This window comes from Saccopteryx leptura, chromosome 1 (genome assembly GCF_036850995.1).
Source record: "Saccopteryx leptura isolate mSacLep1 chromosome 1, mSacLep1_pri_phased_curated, whole genome shotgun sequence".
NCBI classification, from domain to species: Eukaryota; Metazoa; Chordata; class Mammalia; order Chiroptera; family Emballonuridae; genus Saccopteryx; species Saccopteryx leptura.
In genome coordinates this window covers 245,271,365-245,296,710 of record NC_089503.1, presented here as the reverse complement: position 1 = coordinate 245,296,710, position 25,346 = coordinate 245,271,365, and the positions used below count along the sequence as shown (strand labels likewise).

Genomic DNA, 25,346 nt, shown 5'->3' with positions numbered 1-25,346 from the left:
TGAGGGGTGACCAGGGTCTGTACTCATCAACAGCCACACACAGCCCCAAGCCCAGGGTGCAGGGTGCTTACCACAGAGGTGTCTGCAGGCACAGCTGCCTTGCTCTCAGGCACCTTTGTGGGGGTGGTCGTATTACTCTTGTTGTCTCGCTGCTGCCGACGCCGAGCTGCCTCTTGTTCCTCCTTGAAAGCAAGAGTTGGTCATGTCCCCCGAAGTGCCAACATGTCCCCGAAAATGTGGACATGACCCAAAAGTGCCAGCATCATCTCAGCCACTGAGGTAGGTCAACTGGCCTACCTCATGCTCTGTTCATGTCAACTCCTCTCACCACGGTAGAGGAAGAAACTAAAGCAGAGAAGCTCGTGAGCTGTCCCTGGCCCCTTAGCCAGCCTGGAGCCATGTGTGTGCCTATTCCATGGGTGTAGACATCCCTAGATCTCCTGGGTCAGAAACCCACAGCTTTCTGTACTGTGTGTGGTATGTGCAAGGAAATGAAATCAAAGACAAAAAGGCTTTGAATGTGAGGCAAAGAAGCTGCTTGACAGGCTTCTCCCCTCTCGGGCAGTACATGCAGCCACGCAACGAGGCCCATCTGTGCTAAGTGAGAGTTACTGGACAGGCCATGGGAAAGTGAAAGAGGATGGTGCTGGCTGGCTTAGCTTGCTAGGGGATTAAGACCTAGACACCCCAAGTATGGCTGGAATGACATGGGATTCCAGGGGGCGGGGGCTTCCTGCTCAGACGTTTGTTGGCATCTCCAGAAACACAGACATTTGGGCAGATGTCCTGAGGTTTAGAGGAGGTGGGTTCGAGCACTGGGCATTTCTGACTGGCAGCAAAACCACCATGTCAGAATCTAGGCCATTCCCCTCTAATAAGCATGGTGCACTGCTTAGAAGCAGCTGTACAGAGAGGAACATCTTGAGTTCTAAACATGGTGGTCCGTGAGTGACTCCCAGTTCTACATTCTGCAACACTTCACCAAGTTACCACAACGTTATTCAAAGGTTGAAACTCACTCAACCTAGTTCCCAAAAGACTTGTGACAGGAAGTGTGGTCCCACGGGATCCATAACCCCCATCCCCAAACCAGCACTCCCCATCTACCACTTAAAATTCCATTAAGCTCATCAAGAGCATACCCATGTTCCAGCATACCCATGACGTTCAACAAGGAAAACACATACGTACCCTGAGTTTTGGGTTTTTCAGACTAGAAAAATAGTTTTCAAGCTAAAGATGAAAAAAGAAAGAAAAAAATCTTATTAGACATCAGTCCGAAACCCTGTCAGGACAAGAGCAACTCCCAACATCCCCCAACATGAGATGTCCTTGGAGCTGTCATGGAGATGCGCCACTGCCCAGAGGGCCACCCCGAATGCAGGTTCCCACACCTGGGCTGTGCAAAGCCGCAGGGTTGCCTCACATGAAGTGATTTGGGTGGGAAGCAGGCTGGCTTGTTCATGGGCTCCCCAAACACCAGAGGCCTCTGACATTGAGGCCAAGTCCATTATCATCATGTCATTCAGGACAATGTTTGCCTTACACAAGGACTGGGAGCAAAGAGGGAAGACAAAGAGCCCTTGGCTCCCACTCATGCAGTGGGTCAACGGTGTCACAGATCCTCCAGGGAAAGTGCTGTAGAGGCAGGCGAGAGGGAAGAGGGAGGATGGAGGAAGCTTTCTGGGAAGGCCTGGGCCTCACCCACAGGGACACTTACTATGGTGCGGTCGATGGTGTGCAGGTAATAGGAGACGGGCTTCCCCGTCCACGACACTGAGCCCTTCAGGGGTGAGAGCTCCACGACGCGCATGATGGTGCCGATGTCTGCAACGACGGGCACAGGTTAGGGCCTTGCACACCTGGGGCAATGACTCGGGCGAGGCAGGAAGGGAGCAGAACCATGCGCCCTCATCACGTGGGGCCGTCCCACTCGCCACGCTGGCGAGGTGCCTGGATAGCAGCACGCTGGCAGGTCAGGGAGGCACACGGCATGCGCAATAGTCCCTGCTAACCCAGGTGCTTGTCCAAGGAAAACGGCAACGAGCCTGACTGGGTGGGATGGAAAAGCACTTGAGGACCATTTGGAAAGAACATGGCTACTATGATGCCTAGCACCTCAGAAATTGTGATCCCAAGGCTGAGCGCCACAGAGTAACATGACTCTTCCCCAGGAGGCCAGAAGTCCAGCTCCTCTTGCTAAAGGAATATGCACCCAGAGCCAGCCCATTGCACACACCAGCCATTTCCCCCTCAGGCACACAAAGCAGCTTATGAACCACTAAGTCTTCATAACCTCCTGTCAAATGTACAGGTCTCAACCTGGGTTTTTCTGTCCCCAAGGGGCACTGTGCAATATCTGGGGACTTCTGTGGTGGTCGTGATGGGGGTGTTCCTGGCATCAAGTGGATTCCCAGGAAGCCCACAGAGAGATGACTCGACCCTGAAGTCAGCAGTACCAAGGAGGGACCCAGTACCAACACATCTATCTAGATGCTTAAGACCATAAGAATTTAGCACAATGAGAGTTTCTTACCACTCAAGTTTCTACTGTTTATTCTGAAGTTCAGAGGTGCAAAGGGCTTCGAGGACACAATTCTGCCACCTGAAACACAAAAGCTGATTACTGCCACTCATGGGGAAATCAGTCATATACACCAACGAAAGGATAATGGAAGTTAGAGCAGGGGATGCTACAAAGGAACAAATGAGCACACTGAGCACACAAACAGCCAGGAATCGTGAGTCCTAAACATTTCCTATAAGTAAAAGCAAAACTAAAATATGCTTAGGCCTGACTTACAAAAACTTTCCTGTATAAACTTGCCCAGGACCTCCTGAAATCCTACAGGTGCCGACCTCTGGCCCAGTAAGCCCACATACATAGATGTATCCCACGTACCACACTGACTCTGGGAGGCACCAGCAACCCATACACCCACCCAGACAGAAAGAGCCTATGTGTCAGGTCAGGAACCGCAGCACAGAAAACAGTTATTACACTAACACCCCATGTTAGTGTAGTCGTTCCACAGAGGAAACAAACTGTCACACCTGCCATGGTAAGCAAACATGAGTGGTGATGCTCATGTTATAATTATGACAACGCTCCACATGGACTAAAGAAAACACCAAAGTAAACATGTTAATGTCAAACTTTGTAGTGTCAGAAAAAAGAGCCAAATGAAAAAAAAATAAAAGAAAATAATACTGTTTCATTGAAATAGGAAGTCAGGAAGAATCCATTTGAGGCTCACACCATATACACATGCGTGCATACACATACTCATACACACCACAACCCCACAACACCCCAGTCAGAGGATTTCCCCAAAGCCTAGACTGTTCTTGAGAGCAGTCTCCCATCAGGTGGGATGATGCATCCCAGAGCCGACCAGGTGCAGAATCAGGCAGGAGTCTCATTGTGTCAGGTAATGCGTGAGAGCTGGAGACCACATAGAGTATTCAAAGTCATGGAGAATCTAAGAGCGTGGGATATGATGAAATAAAACCCAGGGGTCCACAGATTGCTCACATCAGGAGTCTGCTACTCCGCAACACCCACACAACAGGTGCATGAGCGGACTTTTGAGAGCATGTCACTGCAGGACAACAGATCAGTGACCAGAGGGCTTCACAGGCAGTTTTGCCCCTGAGCTAGCCCATGTGTGACAACCAGATACTGAGACCTACAGAAAACAGGGCTCAGAGGGGCAAAGCTAAGCTCACCACAAGGGGGGAGTCCAGCACAGATGACATCCCACAGGAAAATGAGCCCAGATACCGCATGAGCATCATCAAAAAAGATGGAGGGGCGGGCCCTGGCCAGTTGGCCCACTGGATAGAGTGACGGCCCAGTGTGAAGTCCCAGTTCAATTCCTAGTCAGGGCACACATGAGATACAACCATCTGCTTCTCTTCTCCCTCTCTCCCTTCTCTCTCTCTTTCCCACTCATAGCCACTGGATAGCTCAGTTGGTCCAAGTGCCGGCTTTCAGGTGCTAAGAATAGCTCCGTTGATTAGAGCATTGGCCTCAAACAGGAGTTGCCGGTTGGATCCCTGTCAGGACTATGAGGAATTCTATCTCCCCTCCTCTCACTTAAAAGAAAAAAAAGATGGAGGGGCCATTTTCTTAAAAAATCCTATAACAGTTCAAGACCTGAAGTGTACTCATGACTGTTGGCTGGAGAGTTAGAAAACAAAAGAGGCACTCTTGACTACTGGGAAAGTTCAAAGCAGGTTGGGACCGAGGCCACAGGAATCCCAGTCCTTTTCTGGGGAAATGTAGGTGGTGAAGGAGGGGCCTGAAGGCTCAGGAGATGGGGTATGTGCAGGGTGCAGTGCATAGCACCTTTACAAATGATTAACAACCATACACACACACACACACACATATACTCACACATGAACATGAAACTAGAGATGCTGAAAGCAGATAAAAGCTATCTAGGTCTATGACCTTCTCCCTATTTGACCTGGGATGGAGGAAAGGGAGACAGAGAGAAGCAGTAGGGTGGCTCTTGCTAGGAAGGGGTGGTTCCAAACAAGAAAGTCCCAGAAAATGCAGAAGGACCAGGGCTGGATGCCCCAGTGCCCCCCTCAGTGCCCCCAGGTTAAGGTTGCCAGACAAACAGGGATGCTGGTTCTAGTGTGAATTTCAGATACACATGATATTCCTTTGGTAAAAGCTGGAGCATCCTTGTACTAAAAAGCTGTTTACTGTCCATAGGAGATTCACATTTAAACGGACAGTCTGTATCTTACTTGCTAATCTGGACACCCAGCCAAGTCCCTCAGGCTGGCTGAGCAGTGCGGGGAAGTTCGGTCTATTCCACTCCAGACACCAAGCTGGGAGGCGCCTGACCAGGCACCTCAGGTGACAGTGAGAACCAGTCAAGGCATCTCTGCTGCCTGAGGCCTTTCAAATGGGCCCGAAATGGATGGATATGAAGATTTAGAAGAACTCTCACACCTGTGATCTGTTTCAAATCTAGCCAGACTGAGGGGTGGTGGCTTGAGAAGCATGATAAGCACATGGGAGCCACAATAGGATGAGGTTAAAGGGGAGTACGTTACCTTCCTTCATATTTGCAAATCGCTCCTTCAGCTGGTGATCCACCTCAGGACCAAAGGCAAAGTTATTCACAAATATAACACTGCAAAATAATATTCCAGTTGAGTAAAATGAAGGTTCCATCTTCACACGTGTATAGAGCGCCAGTGCAAATGATGCCTACCGCCTCCACTGCCAGTTCCGCTGTGAAGCATCCCCAGGCTCTGCCCGCACCACCTCTACCGGACCCAGGGAATGGGCTCTGGCCCACAGGGTGTAACAGGTGCCCCAGTCTGTTGCTAACATACAACAACTCACAATTTTCCATGACTACTACATTCCTGGCTTCTCTGGAAAAAAACAAGATAGACAAGTGCAGGCAAAGGTGCCCTGGGTCAACCTGAACTGAATGGTTGGTGGTCCCTGCCTGCCCCTTGGATATTTCTGGGCTGGAATGCAGGCAGCACTACTGTCAATTGGGGACAAGAGTGTGAAGATAACCAAATACCAAGACAGGAAGTTAGCATGACTGAGTCAGGCTGCACCTATCTAAATGTGACCCTGTCAAGGATTCTCAGGATCAGAAGCAAAGCTCTTCCAAAGGAGAGTGTGGCTCAGCCTGTCTCGCTTTTTCAAATGTTCTCTGGTAGCTGATGACCAGTCTGCAGATGACTGCTGAGACAGCTAGGGGTCTGCTGCCCCCAATGGGGACAGGTGTTCCCCCAACTGCTCCCTCACTTACCCAACTTGATCCATGCCCACTTAGAGAAACTCTTAGATTTTTTTTTAAGTGAGAGGAGGGGATATAGAGAGACAGACTCCCGCATGTGCTCCAATGGGGATCCACCTGGCAAGCCCACTAGGGGCGATGCTCTGCCCACCTAGAGCCATTGCTCAGCAACTGAGCTATTTTTAGTACCTGAGGCAGAGGCACCATAGAACAATCCTCAGTATCCAGGGCCAACTTGCTCTAACCAATTGAGCCATGGTTGCAGGAGGGAGGGAGGGAGGGAGGGAGGGAGAGAGAGAGAGAGAAACAGAGAGAAGGGGAAGGGGAGGGGTGGAGAAGCAGATGGTTGCTTTTCTTGTATGCCCTGACCAGAAATTGAACCTGGAATATCTACACATGGGGCTGACATTCTACCACTGAGCCAACCGGACAGGGCCTAGAGCAGCGGTTCTCAACCTGTGGGTCACAACCCTGTGGGTCACAACTCTAGAAACATTTGTGCAGCTGGTTCACATGAAGACCCAAAGGTAAGAGACAGTTTCATGCTTGGAGTCTTGTGGCTTTGCTGTCTGCTATAAGTGCTCCCAGATTAAAACTGTGCCATGACAAAAACTGTGCCACGAACAGAACTACAAACAGGGGGTTACTTCCCTCCCTTTTTTTTTTTTTTTTTTTTTTTTTTGTATCTTTCTGAAGCTGGAAACAGGGAGAGACAGCCAGACAGACTCCCGCATGCGCCCGACCGGGATCCACCCAGCACGCCCACCAGGGGCGATGCTCTGCCCACCAGGGGGCGATGCTCTGCCCCTCCGGGGCGTTGCTCTGTTGCAACCAGAGCCATCCTCAGCGCCCGGGCCAACTTTGCTCCAATGGAGCCTCGGCTGCGGGAGGGGAAGAGAGAGACAGAGAGGAAGGAGAGGGGGAGGGGTGGAGAAGCAGATGGGCGCCTCTCCTGTGTGCTCTGGCTGGGAATCGAACCCGGGACTTCTGCATGCCAGGCCGATGCTCTACCACTAAGCCAACCGGCCAGGGCCTACTTCCCCTTTTGAATGTAAAGGAAAATAGAGTGAGCTGTCATCCCCACACTACTTGCTTTAAGTCTCAATAGCTTTAAAATCAAGAAATCATTTCGATTCCCGGCCAGGGCACACAGGAGAGGCACCTATCTGCTTCTCCACTACCCCCCTCTCTTTCCTCTCTGTCTCTCTCTTCCCCTCCCGCAGCCGAGGCTCCATTGGAGCAAAGATGGCCCGGGCGCTGGGGATGGCTCCTTGGCCTCTGCCCCAGGCGCTAGAGTGGCTCTGGTCGCAACAGAGCGTCGCCCCGGATGGGCAGAGCATCGCCCCCTGGTGGGCGTGCCGGGTGGATCCCGGTCGGGCGCATGCGGGAGTCTGTCTGACTGTCTCTCCCTGTTTCCAGCTTCAGAAAAATACAAAAAAATAAAAAATAATAATAAAATGTCACACACAAAAAAAGAAATCGTGCCTTACTGACAGTGGCACAGTGGATAGAGTGTTGGCCTGGGATGCTGAGGACCCAAGTACGAAACCATGAGGTCACTGGCTAGAGCACAGGCTTATCTGGCTTGGGTGCAGGCTCACCAGCTTGAGCGTAGGGTTGCTGGCTTGAGCATGGGATCATAGACATTATCTCATGGTCACTGGCTTAAGCCCAAGGTCGCTGGCTTGAAACCCAAGGTCACTGGCAGGGAAAGACACTGAAATTGTAAATAAAAGCCAGCAGCTCACTCCCTGTTTGATCAAAGAGAAACAGAGAAGACAGTGAGGTTTGAAGTGGGATGGGGGCACCCCAGGTGCCGATGGGAAGAGCATGACAGGCAAGCTGAACTGGGCCGTGGCCCCACTTGGGACTGAGCCTGGGAAGACTGGAGGCCAGTGTCTCAAGATGACCAAGGCAGTGAGAGGGCAGAACCATAAAGGCCCCTGGGTACTGCTGACTAGAGAAGGCGGCTTTAGAGACTCCTGCCCTCTAGCACTCAAACCTGAGAAAACCAGGAAGCTAACTGAGGCAGAGGTCATCTCTGAAAACAAAAGAACTGGTGAGGAGGGAACACCCTTGAGAGGAAGCAGAGGCCTGGGAAGACACCCAGGGGAGATGAGCACAGCCGAGCCTTGAGGCCTTGCCACACTCATAGGAAGAGCCCACGGGACCATCCCAGGCCAGGTAGACACGGGCAGAAGAAGACCAGGGTGCAGTGTGCTCTTGGAAGCTCTCGCATTCCCAGGACATCCAGGAGACAGAACACTGCAGCACAGATACTGCTAGGCAGTGCTTGGTGAGGGTGGGGTTCTCCTACTGGAGAGGTCCTTCACTGTGCTCAGACTCCACTCAGACCACAACAGCAGCATAGCCCCAGCCCCTGTTCGATGGGAACATCCATGGAGTCAGCATGATTTTCTCAAGATGGGGAGGACCTTGCCATTAGGGGACAGTAGGCTTACAAGCAATAAAGGGGGACACCTCTATGAAAGAGTAATGCCTAGTTCCTACTTGCCTCAAGAATCACACAGTGGGGGACATGCAGCAACCTGCAGTCAGTGCACCCAGAAGGATAGGGAGGGAAGGACAAGACAGCAGGTTAGAATGAAAGCCTGTGAACCTCCCCAGCAAGGCCAGCACGCCACTCTCCAGGAAGAGTGCTCCAGAGCGTGCACTGTGGCCTCACAGAGTCACCAAGGTCCTGGCCACCTCCAGCTGATCCACATAAGACCCTCACATTCTGACCTTCCCTACTACTGATCCAGAGAGGCCCATCAAATCTGCAGCTCCACTAGACCCTAGGGGCAGAGCCCAGAAATCCAGCCTATATAAATACCTGAGGCCAGCAGAAGGACAAGGGACAATGACGAGAGAAGACTGGAAAGGACCACAGACACAGCTTCAGGAGCTGGTGGACATGGAGGCCACATGTCAAACCCTTGAGCTGGGAGACCTGCTAAAGCTGGGAGGGCTCTGGGCCTCTCATCCAAGGACCATGTAGGCAGACCTGCCAGTAAGCTCAGGATGTGTGTGGTTTTGCAGTCAAGACAGACTGCTCATGCCCAAACTACACTGACCCCACAGAGTGAGGGGAAACAGCCTTCCCTGACCATGTCAGGGAGGAGGAATGGGCACAGTGTCCAAGGGCAGACACAGCAAGAGCTGAGCCCAGGCTGAGATTTCTGGGTAGCTTTCCCTCCCTAGCTGCAAAAGTAGGAAAGGACTCTTCTTGACAGACTGTGAGGGACCGGCCACACTAGTTCTGGGCTGGTCACTAACCACCTGCCCTGCTGACAGTGCTGAGAGTTACCCCTGGCAGCCCAAACCAGAAGGGAAGGGAAGAGAAGGGAAGCTCAAACTGCTTCTGCCATCCAGCTCCCTTGGGAATGGCAGCCACACCTGGAAGCCATGACCACCACAAAGGGACTTGTGCAAGCGGAACCCTCCCGGGGTGCCCTGCTCAGCCAGGCCCCAGCACTGTCCTTGAGGTACCGTGAGTGGCGACTCTCACACCCGCCATACCTTGTGTTGGCTATCCGCTCTCTCCACTCCTCTGAGAGGAAATCGCCTCTTTCCAGCTGAAAGGAAGAAAACAGGGACAAGTGCTCATCACTGGTCTTGTTTGGCCCGAGCCAGCCCCCCACCTGGCAAGGAACAGATGAAATGAGCACAAAGTTGCAAAAGTGGGCAGGACACAAGGTTGAGGTAAGACTGAGGTGTGGCTGCCGGCAGCTCCAAAGGGAGAAGATAGTCAGGATAAGCAGAGACTAGGCACTGCAGTGTGGGTCATCATGGGCCACCAGAATGGGTACCCAGACTAGTGCTTTAGCACCCATCGCAGGGGTCAATGCACAGAGCAATGAAGACACTAGAGAATGTGCCCAAAGTCACGATGTTGTGTCCACTCAGTGTCAGCAGGGGGCAACCCAACACAGTTTGCAGAGCCAAGGAAGATCATTGCCCTACCAGGTAGGATGTTCTGGACAGAGGGTGGGTTAGCAAAGGCTACAATAAACCTATATCGGGCATTCCCTTGAGTGCCCAGGACACAGACCACTGACTGCAAGAGAGGCCTGCATGCCGAGTCAGCTAGGCTTCCTTCTGGGACACAGGATGCACCTGTACTGTGGCTCTCTGACCTGTTTTACCTGAGAATAGTACTGTCTGTACCTTTAAAACCTGCTATCAGTACTACTTTTATTAGCAGACTGATGTCATTCTGCCTCAAGGACAAAGTCTGCCTAAGAGGACACAGCTCTTAATAACTGAACTGTCCTGAGCTGTAACGTTTACTAAACCAAGAGAATTGGTTTTGTAATTCTTAAAAAAGGCTATCACCACCAGCCCTCAGTGTCTATCCAAGGCAACTGAAAAACACGTCCCCACAAAAACCTCTACTGGACATCCAGGACAGCAGGATTAACAGCAGTCCAAAGGTGGGAACCCAAATGCCCATCCATAGATGGACAGAAAAACACAAGTGACCCACATTGGAAAACACTGCTCAAACATGAAAAGGAGTGAAGCACTGACACTCGCCACAATGTAGATGAACCTTGAACACATGCCTGCTCAGTGAGAAGCCAGACACAAAAGGCCACACAGTGTGTGATTCCATTTATGTGAAATGTCCAGAACAGGCAAATCCAGAGACAGGAACTGGATTAGTGGTTGTCAGGAGCTGAGGGTGAATGCTGATCGGTCTTCATCCATACCCCCACAAATGCCATCATGTGACCAAGAACCCTGCTTCTCGAGAAAAGAGCATGACCCCGATGGTCACTGCATCACTCTCAGGACAGGGCAGAAGGAAGCCCCTGAGCAGAGTGTCCTATAGGTGTTGCTGCCACAATGCAGTGAGACCATGCGCCTGGGGCAGAAGCGGCTGTGAATCCTATGTCCTCCAGTGCACACAGGGAAACCACCCAGGACAGCTCATAATGTGACAGCACAGGGCATGGGGAAGTGGCCAGTTCTAAACTGTTCAGGTGCTGCAGGAGGCCCCACCCACACTGTGGGTATCATATCTCTGAATCCTCTCCCCAGCAGAGAAACTTCTGAATCTGCCATTAGTGCCTACAAACAGCTCAGCCAAGACATGGGTAAGTGACTCAAGTCCAAAATCTTCACTGGAAATGTGCAAGACAAAGCTCCTAGAACAAACTTAGTATCTATCTGCTGTCCTGTCTCTGTATAAATCACAGCCACGTGGACAACTATCTGCTTTGTCCTGGGGTCTTCCCTTCAAGTCCCTGCAGCTGGGAGTGGTCCTGACACAGGTGACTTTAGGCTCCTCCTGATGTGACCCCTTTCCCTGGAAGCTCTCCCACACAAGCCACAATGTTTTAAGCCACAGCACCACTGCTTATTTTGGCCTATTTGAGACAAAAAAACAGCCATAGTCCTGACCCATGCCTGCTGAGCTCCACCACTCTTGGGCTGTGACCATCCAAATGATTGGCTGAGTGGGCTCTGTGTCACTGGGGACAACATGCCTGAGTTAACTCTGGCCAGAAAGATGTACATGATCCCCCCACACACACACACGATTCCATGGCTGGCCTCAACATCACTGAGATCTGTTTCTCCTATCTATAGAGACATGCACGAAGGGAAAGAGATGGGAGGAACAACTAGCATGCACATCATCTTTTCCACGGCCAAACCCTATTTGCTTGTGTTCTGGGTCACCAGACAGGTCCAGGATCTGACTCAGGCAGGGCAATTGCACCCCTGTCCCAGTCAGCTCCACCTCCCAGGCATCTTCCCAGGAGTCACCACCCTTGGCTTGTGTGAAGCATTCACTCCAATGGGGAGATTGAGGCAGGCCCCACCCAAAGCCAGGTGGAGGCTGGAGGCTTTGTTGCTCTTCCAGCCTGCCTAGGAGCAGTCACAGATCCACAGATGATGCCTGGCTGAACTGCCAAGGGACTCAACACAGAGAAGGACCAGAGTAAAGGTACGTCTATGCCTCCAGAATGCATGCAGCTCCAGGTGACTTTCCTAAGGAGGAAGCAGCCAGCATTCCAGTGCCCAGAAGCTCTGTACCTTCTGGGTCTGCTTGTCAGCAGCACCAGGCCATCCTAATGTGGACAAGCCTGAGGAGAACCACTCTTACCCAGGTGGAGGCCCTGAAACACTTCCTGGAGAGGCACCTATCCCCAGGGGCACAGGCAGGTCCACAGGTGCTGGGTACCTTTCCCAAGCAGCACTTCCATGATGCTGTTGCTGCACAAGGTACCATACACTGGACGAATGAAATCTATGTGCCAGGCCCATCACTAGGAGCCAAGAGCACAGGATCAGGCTGTGAGCAGACAACTGAGGTGCCACGGGGGCTCCAGACATCAGCCTGGGCAGAGAGCTGAACCAAGTGTCTCCATGTGGAAGGGGTGCCCTGAGGTATGACAGATAAGCAGACAAAAGCCATATGGAAGGAGGGAACAGGCTCCAAGGGAAGGAGGAATGTGAGCGGGCAGGAAGGGCCTGGCCACCTGGAAAGTGCTGGGCTACAGGATAGGAAGGGGAAAGGGCAGAAGATGGCCTTGCCTGGCTGGGCGGTGCCTCTGTGGGTAAAGAGGGAAACCAAAGAGGCAGCAGGCCACAGGAGATCCTTGAGAAGCAGGCTTTGGAGCCTAGAAAAGCACACTGGGCTATTTTTAGGCTCCTGCTGGCTTTGTTTCCTTTCCAGTTCTTAAGTAACATGAGGCAGGACTCCCATGTGCCAACCCAGCGTCTGGTCAAAGCCACAGAAAACTGTTTGGAGGTCTCTCAAGACCCAGGACACATGTTCCTGCCAAATCCAAACATTAAGTAATCAGGCAGACTCCTACTACAACCTCTTGGAGCAGGGCTGTGCCCAATAGGACAAGCTCCAGAAGCACGAGAGAGGACACCAGAGCACAAACAGCTGCTCAGCCTGCAGCCAGCTTGTTCCACACACTGCCAGAGCTAGGACCAAGTGTCCTTTTATTTATTTATTTTATTTTTATTTTTTTAATTTTTATTATTATTTTTTTCCAAGTGTCCTTTTAGTCGAATTCTGGTCCCTGCTACTTTGCAGGGGCCACATGGGACTAATAAGCACCTTGAGCTCCATGAGACCCAAAGAACAAGATGGTTTCCAATAATACAGTACAACGTTCAGATGTGTCACTGACTCCCGAACACCCATAGGGCTAGGCGCTGCCACTTGATGGTGACAGGGGGAGGAAGAAGGAAGGAGAAGTGATGTGACTAGGACACCCACACCAGCCTCCTCCCAAACAGCACTCCCAACAGAATGCTGATGGCCACTCATGGATCGATCAGAGCTGTTCCGGGAACTGGGTCAATAAAAACTCTTACATGGTGTGCTTGGAATTATTGGGCTCACTCTCCAGAAATATGGAGTATTTTTTTTAATGTAAAAAAACCTGTGTTTTGCCTGACCAGGTGGTGGTGCAGTGGATAGAGCATTGGCCTTGGATGCTAAGGACCCAGGTTAGAAACCCCAAGATCGCCGGCTTTAGCGTCGGCTCACCAGCTTGAGCAAAGGGGTCACCAGCTTAAGCGTGGGATCAGACATGACCCCATGGTTGCTGGCTTGAGCCCAAAGGTCGCTGGCTTGAGCCCAAGGTTGCTGCCTTGAACAAGGGGTCACTGGCTCAGATGGAGCCCCTAGTCAAGGCACATATGAGAAAGCAGTCAATGAACAACTAAGGTGCTGCAACTATGAGTTGATGCTTCTCATCTCTCTCCCTTCTTGTCTTTATCTCTCCCTTCTTTCTGTTTGTCCTTGTCTATCCCTCTCTCTCTCTCACTAACAATAAAACACAAAACAAAACCATGTGATTATATCAACAGATACAGATTTTGTTGGATTTAACAAAATCCAAAACCCTTTCATGATAATGATTCTCAACAAAACAGGAATAGAGGGAAACTGTCAACTTGAGAAAGAACATCCACAAGATACCTACAGCAAGTGTCATACTCCACGATGAGAAATCTGAAGCTTTCCCACTAAAATCAGGAATCAGGCAGGATGTATGCTCACCCTCACTTTTCAACACCGTACTGAAAATCCTAGCTAATGCAATGAGACAAGAAAAGTAAATGCAAGGTGTACAGATCAGGAAGAGATAAAACTGTCTATTCGCAGATAACATGTTCATCTATTCAGAAAAACTGCAACTAATACACAACTACAGCAAGGTTATAGGATAAAGATAGTAATACATATTAATATACAATATGCAAAGATCAGTTACTTTTCTATAAGCCAACAATGAACAAGTTAAACTTAACATTAAAATAACAAAGCCATTTATTATCAGCATTACAAAAAAGAGAAATACTTAGGTATAAATCTAAAAAATATGTACAAGATCTATATAAAGAAAACTGTAAAACTCTGATGAAAGAAATCAAAGAACTAGATAAAAGGAGAGGCAGTTGTCAATGTTCGTAGATGGGAAGAATCAATATTGTCAAGAGGTCAGTTCTTTCCAACTTGACCTACAGATTCAACACAATCATAATCAGAATCCTAGAAAGTTATTGTGTGTATACTGACACACTGATTCTAAAGTTTATATCGAGGCAAAAGGCCCAGAATAGGCAAATCAATATTGAAGGAAAAGAATACAGTTGGAGGACTGACTCTATCTGACTTCACGGCTGCAGTAATCCAGATAGCATATATTGATGACAAAACAGACACACAGATCAAAGGAATAGAACAGAGCCCCGAAACAGACCCCCACAAACACAGCCAACTAATCTTTGACAAAGAAGCAAAGATGGTCTTTGCAACAAATGGTGCTAGAACAACTTGACCTCCTCATACAAATTAATCAAAACAGATCTTACATCCTTCACAAAAATTAACCTAAGTTAAGGGATCATAAACTTACAAAAAATTAAGCCTGACCAGGCAGTGGCGCAGTGCATAGAGCATTGGACTGGGACGCCGAGGACCCTGGTTCGAGACCCCAAGGTCGCCAGCTTGGGCACGGGTTCATTTGGTTTGAGCAAAAAGCTCACTAGCTTGGACCCAAGGTCACTGGCTCCAGCAAGGGGTTACTGGGTCTGCTGAAGGCCCGCGGTCAAGGCACATAAGAGAGCAATCAAGGAACAACTAAGGTGTCGCAATGTGCAACAAAAAACTAATGATTGATGCTTCTCATCTCTCCGTTCCTGTCTGTCTGTCCCTGTCTATCCCTCTCTCTGACTCTGTCTCTGTAAAAAAAATTTTTTAAAGCGGAGGACCCGGGTTCGATTCCGGCCAGGGCACACAGGAGAAGCGCCTATTTGCTTCTCCACCCCTCCGCCGCGCTTTCCTCTCTGTCTCTCTTTTCCCCTCCCGCAGCCAAGGCTCCACTGGAGCAAAGATGGCCCGGGCGCTGGGGATGGCTCCTTGGCCTCTGCCCCAGGCGCTGGAGTGGCTCTGGTCGCAACATGGCGACGCCCATGATGGGCAGAGCATCGCCCCTGGTGGGCGTGCCGGGTGGATCCCGGTCGGGCACATGCGGGAGTCTGTCTGACTGTCTCTCCCCGTTTCCAGCTTCAGAAAAATGAAAAAAAAAAAAAAAAATTTTAAAAAAAGGAAAAAAAAACCTATAAAACTCCTATATGATATTGTGAGAGTAAATCTAGGTGACCTTAGGTTTGGCGAGGACTCTTAAATCCACCAAAAACATGATCCATGGAAGAAGAAGCTTTTACATTGCTTCTAAGGAACAGGAAACATCCTCTTCCTGCTCTCCCACACCCCTAATCAATCCCCAAACTACGTTATATGATTTATTCTATTTCCCCAATGCACTAAGAACATCTATTCCAGCTCAACAGCCAACACCCCATGAACAGCTTGCTCTAGGCTGGTGAAAATGGGGACGGAGAGGACTGAACAGTCACAAAAACTCTTCAGGAGGAAATAGCCACAGGACCAGCTGATGGAACCAGGTGGAATCTAAGTGGTTTTGGCATCAACAACTGGGTATGTGGCAAGTAATAAACTGGAATGGGAAGAGAAGAACCTGTTAAAGATCTGGTTTTGGACCCACACCAAATGGATAGAGACTACATGGCACCTGTGTGTCCCTGGGCAAAAGAAACCCCAATAGAAAGATGAAAATGCCTGACCAGGCGGTGGCGCAGTGGATGGAGTGTCGGACTGGGATACAGAGGACCCAGGTTCGAGACCTCAAGGTCGCCAGCTTGAGCGCGGGCTCATCTGGTTTGAGCAAAAAGCTCACTAGCTTGGACCCAAGGTCACTGGCTCGAGCAAGGGGTTACTCGGTCTGCTAAAGGTCCACGGTCAAGGCACATATGAGAAAGCAATCAATGAACAACTAAGGTGTCGCAACGCGCAACGAAAAACTAATGATTGATGCTTCTCATCTCTCCGTTCCTGTCTGTCTGTCCCTCTCTCTGACTCTTTGTCTCTGTAAAAAAAAAAAAAAAAAAAAAAAAAAAAGAAAGATGAACAGGAAGTCATGAGCGTGGAAATATATTTCAAGATGTAGACATAGATGCACTGAGCAGGAGGAGCAGGGAGACCAGAGGATCCAGGGCAGGGCCCAAGGAACCTTGGCATCAAAAGGCTGAGCTGAGCCTTACCAGGTGGTGGCGCAGTAGACAGAGCGTCGATCTGGGATGCTGAGGACCCAGGTTTGAAACTCCAAGGTCACTGGCTTGAGCATGGGCTCACCAGCTTGAGTGCAGGGTTTCCAGCTTGAGCGTGGGATCATCAACATGATCCCATGGTCGCTGGCTTGAGTCCATGGTTGATGGCTTAAGCAAGAAGTCACTGGCACAGCTAGAATCCCTGGTCAAGGCATGTATAAGAAGCAATCAACAAACAACTAAAGTGACACAACTACAAGTTGATGCTTCTCATTTCTCTCCCTTCCTGTCTGTTTCTCTCTCTCTCTCTCTCATTTAAATGAATGAATGAATGAGGCCAGGCTGGTGATGGAGATAAGGGGCAGCCCAGAAAGCTGTGCAGAGTGTTGCCTCTAATTCCACCCTTGCTAAAAAAAAAGGGGGTTTATGAGCTGGGTTGCATGCTGCGGGGAAGGCAGCAAGAGAAAGATGCCACTTTCAGGACAGTGAATGGGAGAAAAGGCCATTTCCTCCACACCCTACTGTCCATCTTGCACCAGCTCTAAAACATACACATGTGCATGACACAGAAGGAGGGGCTGCCTCAGAAGGAGCCCCAAGTGCTTCCTAAGAGCTCATCAAGTACCCAGAGACACATGGAGGGTAGGCAATTACCTTTGTAGAGCCAAGGGCTGAGAAAGAAAGACGCCATGACATGCCACCTCTGTTCTCTGAGAGCATGGAGCAGGACTTAGAACCATGCTCCCAAGGTGGCCCCTGAGAAAGGAGGATGAACATTACCAAGAAAAGGTGGAAAAGGGACAGGGGAAAAGAGGAGGGAGAATTTTCGGCTAATGCCAGCTGCCCCAACCCGGGGGGCTCCTGAAGGGAGTTAAGGGGACCTTCTTCCAGCAACACCACATGCCCAGCTTGCGCCAGGCTGGGGCAATGATGGGTGTAAAGGGACAGCCCCAGTGGAGATGAGCTGGATCCCACAGGAGGAGACAAACGGCGGCGGGTCCAGAGGAAGAGGAAGCATAGGGGACTCGTCAGCCGCAGGGGCATGGAGCAATGGCACTCACTGTGTATTCTGCATGCTTTTTTCCATACCATTTCATCCACTTCCTGAACTCTCGGTCCATGGTCTGCAAGGGAACAAAATCAGACAGCCCATCAAAATACCCAGGACAGCCTGACTCGTGGTCTGGTGGTGGCACTACGGACAGAGAATTGACCTGGGATGCTGAGGTCCCAGGTTTAAAACCCCGAGGTCACTGGCTTGAATGTGGGTTCATCCTGCTTGAGCGTGAACTTATTCGGCTTGAATGCAGGTTTGACAGCTTAAGTGCGGGGTCACTGGCTTGAGCACGGGATCAACATGATCCCAAGGTCGCTGGATTGAGCCCAAAGGTCGTTGGCTTGAAACCCAAGGTTGCTAGCTTGAGCAAGGAGTCATTGGCTTAGCTGGGGTCCGCTGGTCAAGGCATGTATGAGAAGCAATCAATTAACAACTGAAGTAATGCAACTACAAGTTGATGCTTCTCATCTCTCTCAAACAAAAACAAAACAAAACAAAACAAAGAACAGGACAGCCAGGAAGAGGAGGCCTCCTCCACACACTCAGGCAGGTGACCTGTGGTTCCTCGAGGTCCATCTTCCCCTTTGTCCCCCTCCTGTTCTGAGAGACTGAACTAAGACTGCCAGTCTATACCACTCCATCTACACAATCCAAGAGCAACAGCCCCATGAGGATTCTGAGGGTCCTATGGATGGTAGACTGTGGGGCCATGACCCATCCACTCCCCAGACAGTGTCACCAGACACTCCCCAGACACTGACCCCACCCTGGAGGCAAAGAGGCTGTAGCAACCAGAGAAAGGGAAACACACTGATGGGGGCCTAAGCTCGCACTGGAGACCAAAGAACCCAGAGCCGCTGCCTGGATACCCCACCTTCCCCATGTCCCGGGACACACCTCCCCTGCCAGCCATGGGTGGAGGCAAACAAACATGAGAAAGAAATGAGTCATAAACACATGGCCAAGTCCCCAGAACAGCTCACCTCCGCGTACTTGGCTGGGATATCAGCTTTCTCAACTCCGTAGTGATGTTTGCAGTTGGTGGCAGCGGCAACCTGCAGCACAACCTGGCCCACTCCTTCAGAGAGGGGGGAGGCGCAGTCACAGATGCAGCACCATGACAGGGGATGGGGGAACTGGGGTGTCACAAGGGTAATAGGCAGAGCCCCCAGACTCTTCACTAAGGCATGAGCACTGTCCACGGTGCTGAGGCCACTCAACAACCCAAACTGAGCTGAGTCCCTACTAGAGGATGGCTGTCACACTTTGGCTCCCACAACTGGAATAGTTCTTGGTATACGACTAGATGTGGCATGAACTATCTAGACACAGACACTGCCCTGTGACACTGATGCCACAGTAGGGCTCCCATCCACCTTAAATCCATACCACATTGCCACCACAGCACCACAGGGTTCACCAGATGGTGACATCACCTTGAGAAGACAATCAATACTTGTCATCAACTGGGTTTAAAGCAGGATTGGCAGTGGCAGGAGAGTCCCCCACAGAATAGAAATAGGGTCTCCAAAGCACTGTCACTGGTGGCATCGCTGCACAGTCAGACAAGCAGGTTGAGCACCTGACAAGACAGGCTGTCCGAACTCAGACAAGAAGCACTATCTGCCAGTGTGCTGCCCCATGGGCCTTAGCCAACAACCTGTCCTCCCACGAGAGGTCAGCTTTGTATTTCAAATTGTGTGTCAGGAGCCATTCAATTTTTCATTTTGAATAGAACGTATTCAAACAATAAAAACAAGCATACTGTTTAGAAACAGGTAAATGAAGGCCCACAGGTAGAAGTCGTGAGGGTCTCTAACAAGGGCAGGGGAGGTGGTGAGAGCCAGACACAAGAAGACTGGTGGTTTTCAAAAATTATCACCCTTTCAATTAACAGAGATAATTAAACAGCCTTCCAGATAACTGGCTTTTGAACCACATGCAATCCAATTAAAATATAAATTGTGTGCTTGAAAAGGGCTTAAACCAGTGGTAGTCAACCTGGTCCCTACCATCCACTAGTGGGTGTTCCAGCTTTCATGGTGGGCGGTAATGGAGCAACCAAAGTATAAATAAAAAGATACATTTAACTATAGTAAGTTGTTTTATAAAGATTTATTCTGCCAAACTTAGCAAAAATCCGACATAAAGTACTTAGTAAGTAATTATTATTATATGCTTTAACATGCTGTAACTGCTTTATAAATTTTATAAAGTAAAGTTACTTCCCTACTTTATAAATCACCATTACTGTGGAACCGGTGGGCGGTTAGAAAATTTTACTACTAACAGAGATACAAAAGCGGGAGGTAGGTATAAAAAGGTTGACTACCCCAGGCTTAAACTAAGGATGACGCCACCAAAGAAGTCATCTTGTCCTAGAGCATTGAGGACACACATGACTAGCTGAGAAAGGGCTTTCAAGTCTATAAGTGCTAGGCTGTCATGTAGAAACAAGGTCACATGAGGACAGCAAAGATACTCAAGAGGAAGGCTGTGTACAGGGTTCCTAGTAGTACAGTATGATGTTTGATAGTCACACAATCAGCCCTGTCACACCAATCAGAACATCCTACCAGGAATCAGCCTGTTTATTCATTCTATAAAGTTCACCTCGTGTCCACCTGCCAGGCCCCTGTGAATGTCCTGCTGAGAAGGCCCTGCCCCCAGGAGCCTAAACTGGTGCTGAGAATGACCCATAACAAAGAGGTAGGGACCTATTAGGGCTGGAAAGTGCTGGACCTGCCCCTCCCCTGGCCTTGAGAAGCAGAAGAGAAGAGGCTTGGTTGGACCCTATTGAAATGTAGCTATTCCTTCCATCTCTGGGGAAGCTATAGGCTCTTCAGGAAGGTCAGCTAAAGCAGTGGGTCTGAGGGAGGACCTGCCCTTTCCAGCAACCTCACATTCTGGACTTTGCATGGAGGAAAGCATGGGGACTTGGAAAGCATGGCCCTGGGGCTATCTGCCCCATACTCACCACTTCCCAGGTCCACAAACAAGTCATCCTCAGTCATCTTGATCTCATCAATCATCTGTGCAACCAGGTCGAAGGAGGTTTCCCCATACACTTCCGGGGAGAAGGGCTCATAGTTATTGAGCTTCTCGGGGTCCGTCACCGAGTGGTTGTAAACCTGCTGCAGGATGTGCCGCAGAAGCCCATTGGATGGCCGTGTGTTCAGCTTCATAGGCTGCGTGGTTCCCTTCCACTGTGGACATCAAGAAAAGTACCAGAACACATCACACAGGGGACAATGTACCCTATAACCTTCATATCCCAATACCACATTACTGCTCCCTATTAAAAAAAGTGTGTGTGTATATGCAAATGTGTGTATATATGAATGTGTCTGTGTACATGTGCATGTATGAGCCTGTGTCTAATAGTATGTGTATGTGTCTAGGCATGCATGCATGTGAGAGAGAGAGTGTGTGTGTGTGTGTGTGTACGCGCACGTACTGGTGAGAAGTGAGACCCATAGTGCATACAAAACCCACTGCCTAGGCCCTGGTGCTACCACATCGCTTCACCGGATGGGCTATTAGACCATCAATTCCAGAACCCTGCCTCAGAATGGCCATCTTCTGGTCCAGGCCAATGGCTCAGTGGATGGAGGGTCAACCCAGTATATGGATGTCCTGGGTTCGATTCCCGGTCAGGGCACACAGGAGAAGTGACCTTCTGGTTCTCCCCCCTCATCTCTCCCTCTTTCCCTCCCGCAGCTAGTGGCTCAACTGGTTCGAGTGTGGCCCTGGGCACTGAGGTGTATCAGCTTCAGGTGCTAAAAATAGCTCAGCACTCGAGCATTGGCCCCAGATGGGGTTGCCAGGTGGATCCTAGATGGGGTGCATGTGGGAGTCTGTCTCACTACCTCCGCTCCTCTCACTTTAAAAAAAAAAAAAAAAAAAGAATGGCCATCTTCATGAAAATCTACCTGGGAGAAGAAATAAGCTCAGAGCTGTATAGAGCCAGGGCCCCCTCCTCACCTTAGGATCAAGTAACGTGAAGGACAATGGGGTCTAGAACTACAGGTGGGGCCTAGATGAGGAGACAGGCCTGAAGGCAGGGTGAGGCCACCTACCAGCTGGTGGATGCTGTCGATAGCCCGGTTGTACTTGTCACAGAGCCTCTGCATGCTTTCAAAGCTGAAAAAGGTCAAAGGAAGGTGCTGGTCACTGCTGAGCTCAGAACAGGCCACCAGGAGGGAATGGTATATAGACAGATGATGCAAGGTCAGGTAGAGCCTGGCTCCCATCCAGAGGTCACAGGGCACAAAGGAGTATCCCACACGGGCAACAAGACTGGGCCAAGATTTTTGGGCTGAGGTGGTCATGGCTATGAGACCATACCATGTGCTTGTGGCAAAACCTGAGATCGATGCCAGCAGGCGTTAGGTCAGAAAAGGGTTTCATACAACCATTCCTATAGCCCCACAGGTAGTGGGACCTAGATCGTGCCCTCACCCCCCACCCAGCCAGGCAGACTCCCAGGGCCCTTCTTTCTCTGGCTGGATCCCACAGGCTTCCCACCGTGGGCCCTGACTTGGATGAGCACTGAGAACACCCACAGGCAGAAAAGGCAACTGGCTCTCATAGACCACTCCTGACACCCTGACTCTGCAAAAAGGAGGGCAACACCTTCCCCCTTAACACTGGTGTATCACTTTTTTTTTTTTTATTCATTTTAGAAAGGAGAGAGAGAGAGGAGAGAGAGAGAGAGAAGGGGGAGGAGCAGGAAGCATCAACTCCCATATGTGCCTTGACCAGGCAAGCCCAGGGTTTCGAACCGGCGACCTCAGCATTTCCAGGTCGACGCTTTATCCACTGCGCCACCACAGGTCAGGCCCACACTGGTGTATCACTTGTTTACTGCAACTTTTTAAAAGTTTCAACACTTTCAAAGATATAAGCAACATGTGCTAGATACCTAATGAGACAGTTTTTGTGGGTTTTTTAAGTGTTTATTGCTTTTCTTCCCCATTGATTTGAGAGAGAAGAAGGAAGAAAGAAACATTACTTGCTGTTCCACTTAGCTGTGCACCCACTGACTGCTTTTCATACACACCTTGAGCAGGGCTCGAAATAGTGACCTGGTGCTCAGGGAGAACTCTCCAGTCACTGCACTGCTGGCCAGGGCTTGGAGGCGTTTTTAATGAAACTAAATTCTCCCAAACATGATCAATTTTATTTTAGGTATTAATATTCAATGGAATTTCCTACCCAGGGATTCTCACCTGAGGTGGTCATGCCCCCAGGGAACACTGGGCGATGTCTGGGGACATCTGTGGTTGTCATAATTGGGATGTTCCTGGCATTAAGCGGGGGCCAGGATGCTGTTCAGCACCCCACAGTGCCCAGGGTGGCCCCACAGAGAGTGACCCAGCCCTGATGTCCACAGTGCCAGATCAGGGAGACATGCACCAAGTTTCTGTGCTGCATGAGGGGAGTGTCCCTGGGGCTCTCTCTATGCCTGGGAGATGCTCAGGGGCACCGGCCGAGTAAAGGCACCTCCACACCTAGAACATGGAACCACCACTCCCCACATGCATCTTCGCTACCCACCCACCCCTCGTTCTCAGCCCTAGACTTACTGAGTTCATGGACACTTTCCCTCCTAACAGAAGTAACAGATTCAACTGAGACCAGTGCCCACATAACAGGTTTACAGCTTCCTTGGATGGCAACTGCCATTGAGAAAGTTAGAGAGATCAATGGCAGGACAGAACAGCCACGACCAAAGCCTAAAGAGTTCTCACAAAGGACAATGACAGTGACCAGAAACATCAGAGAGGGCTAATGCAATGAGTCAGTAAACCAGGAGAAACAAGCTCTTGCACATTCCAGAGGAATAACTGCATACACAGGATGGAGGAGGTGACGAGAGGTATGAGGGGGCCAGCAGGCTGAAGGTGACTGAGGTCCTCCTGGCCCTCTGGCCCTGAGTCTCCCTTTCAGATGAGAACAGGACTTAGCCAGAAGTCCAGGGCTCCAGAGGCTAAAGAGAGAAGCCATTGCACTATCCACTACTCTGCGTTTTAGTTCCTGTGCTCCAACTTTCACATCATCCCTTCAACCCAATCACAGTAACCACTCACAGCCTTCAACCACCTCTGGGAAACATTCTCCTGCAAGAATGAGTGGATAGCCCTGGCAGGTTGGCTCAGTGGTAGAGCGTCGGCCTGGCATGCAGGAGTCCCAGGTTCGATTCCCGGCCAGGGCACACAGGAGAAGCGCCCATCTGCTTCTCCACCCCTCCCCTTCTCCTTCTTCTCTGTCTCTCTCTTCCCCTCCCGCAGCCAAGGCTCCATTGGAGCAAAGTTGGCCCGGGCACTGAGGATGGCTCTGTGGCCTCTACCTCAGGCGCTAGAATGGCTCTGGTTACAACAGAGCAATGCCCCAGATGGGCAGAGTATCACCCCCTGGTGGGCGTGCCGGGTGGATCCCAGTCGGGCGCATGCGGGAGTCTGTCTGACTGCCTCCCCGTTTCCAACTTCAGAAAAATACCAAAAAAAAAAAAAAAAAAAAAAAAAAAGAATGAGTGGATAGATGTAGGAGCTCAGAGCACCTGGGCTATCCTTGCACTCTAGCTCCAGACAGGAATCCACCTAAACAGACCAAGCTCGGCCCCTGGGCTGGCACTGCCATCCCCTTGCTTAAGAGAGAAAAGGTCCCACTGCTCACCTGACCTCGAGGTTGCCTTCCTCCCTTCTAGGGACACCATCAGACTAGACCCACTGTTCTCTGCCAGACTCTGACATCCTTCCGGTCTTTTCTAAGCCATCTGAACATTAAGGCAAGAAATCCAAGACCCACCATAAGTGTCTTGAAACAAAAGCACCTCTAAAACCACTGCTGCTATAGGTCCCACACACAATGGTCACCCCCTTACTAAAGACATGTTTCCCCAACTATATGACTGACATACAAGGGCCAGCAACCCTACATACCCTTACCCCAGGAGCAAGACAACTTTGCCACATGGTTCTCAGCATGGTCAGTGCCCTGGGCAAGGACAGTGTGGTTTCCTTCTTTTCATAACACTTAGTAACAATTATTAGACAGGAAGGAGAGCAAAGGTGAGAGGACAGAATTAAGGGATGACTGAGGCAGGAAATGCTAACTTGAGGACAAAGAAGGCCTCCAAACACAAAAGTGAGATCAAGTCAAGAATGCCTGGGTGTCAGGCCCCCTGTGTGGGGACTCCCAGGCTCCTCTGGGCTATGTTCTTTGTCAAGAGCCAGCTACCCGTGGATAGCATCACCCTCGAGAATGCCAAGAGCTAAAGTGGGCATGGGCTTGGAATGTCACCTTTCTTTCTCAAAGAAAAACAAAAAAATTCCAAGTGGGCATTCCAAAGCTGGCCTCGCCCTTCTCCACCCACAGGACTCTTCTCTGAGATCAGGATGTGCCTGCAGGAAACTGCTGAACAAGAACAAAAGGCTGGGCACAGTTACTGAGAGTTGGACGGGGGCTGGCCAGGGCCCAGGGCTCCAGAGGCCAGGCCAGCAGTGGCTTCTGGGTAGAAAGGTTGGCTGTTGGAGTCAACTGCTATGAAAACAGAGAGGACTAACTCAGGGTGATTTCACACAGACCAAATCCCATTGCCACAATGTGGCATTCTCAGCTATGTCTTTACTCTGACAGCCTCTGCCAATATCTGATAAAAATTTCTTACCAAAATAGCTCCACAGAGACTACAGCCAACTCTGAAAGGAAATTTCAGATCAGCTTGCACCATCGAAGAACTAATTATAGGTTGTGTCCCCACCGTGAGCTCAGTCAGTGAGAAGCAGCTCAGACCAAAGCCTGCTTACCTTTTGGTGTCATAGTCGATTAGGACGTAATTCTCCATAGCAAGCTTGAGGTCTGGGATTTCCTCACAGACCCATCTGAAAATC

General features: G+C 50.2%; 1 protein-coding gene across 6 annotated transcripts in view; it reads right to left on the bottom strand.

The window, feature by feature from the left end:
- Nucleotides 1-25,346, bottom strand: part of DOT1L (DOT1 like histone lysine methyltransferase) — a 70,797-nt gene that overhangs the window by 21,568 nt on the left and 23,883 nt on the right. For 4 of the 6 annotated variants that reach the window (XM_066342881.1, XM_066342919.1, XM_066342873.1 and 1 more), the window contains exons 3-13: nucleotides 25,263-25,337; nucleotides 21,531-21,594; nucleotides 20,429-20,657; nucleotides 18,435-18,529; nucleotides 17,456-17,518; nucleotides 9,306-9,361; nucleotides 5,077-5,156; nucleotides 2,537-2,605; nucleotides 1,721-1,827; nucleotides 1,192-1,233; nucleotides 72-182 (exon numbers count right to left, since the gene is read on the bottom strand). In XM_066342881.1, the coding sequence (XP_066198978.1) occupies nucleotides 72-182; nucleotides 1,192-1,233; nucleotides 1,721-1,827; nucleotides 2,537-2,605; nucleotides 5,077-5,156; nucleotides 9,306-9,361; nucleotides 17,456-17,518; nucleotides 18,435-18,529; nucleotides 20,429-20,657; nucleotides 21,531-21,594; nucleotides 25,263-25,337 (991 nt within the window). Of the gene's footprint in view, nucleotides 1-71; nucleotides 183-1,191; nucleotides 1,234-1,720; nucleotides 1,828-2,536; nucleotides 2,606-5,076; nucleotides 5,157-9,305; nucleotides 9,362-17,455; nucleotides 17,519-18,434; nucleotides 18,531-20,428; nucleotides 20,658-21,530; nucleotides 21,595-25,262; nucleotides 25,338-25,346 lie in introns of those variants that run through there. The other 2 variants (XM_066342908.1, XM_066342900.1) reach the window with 2 other exon arrangements.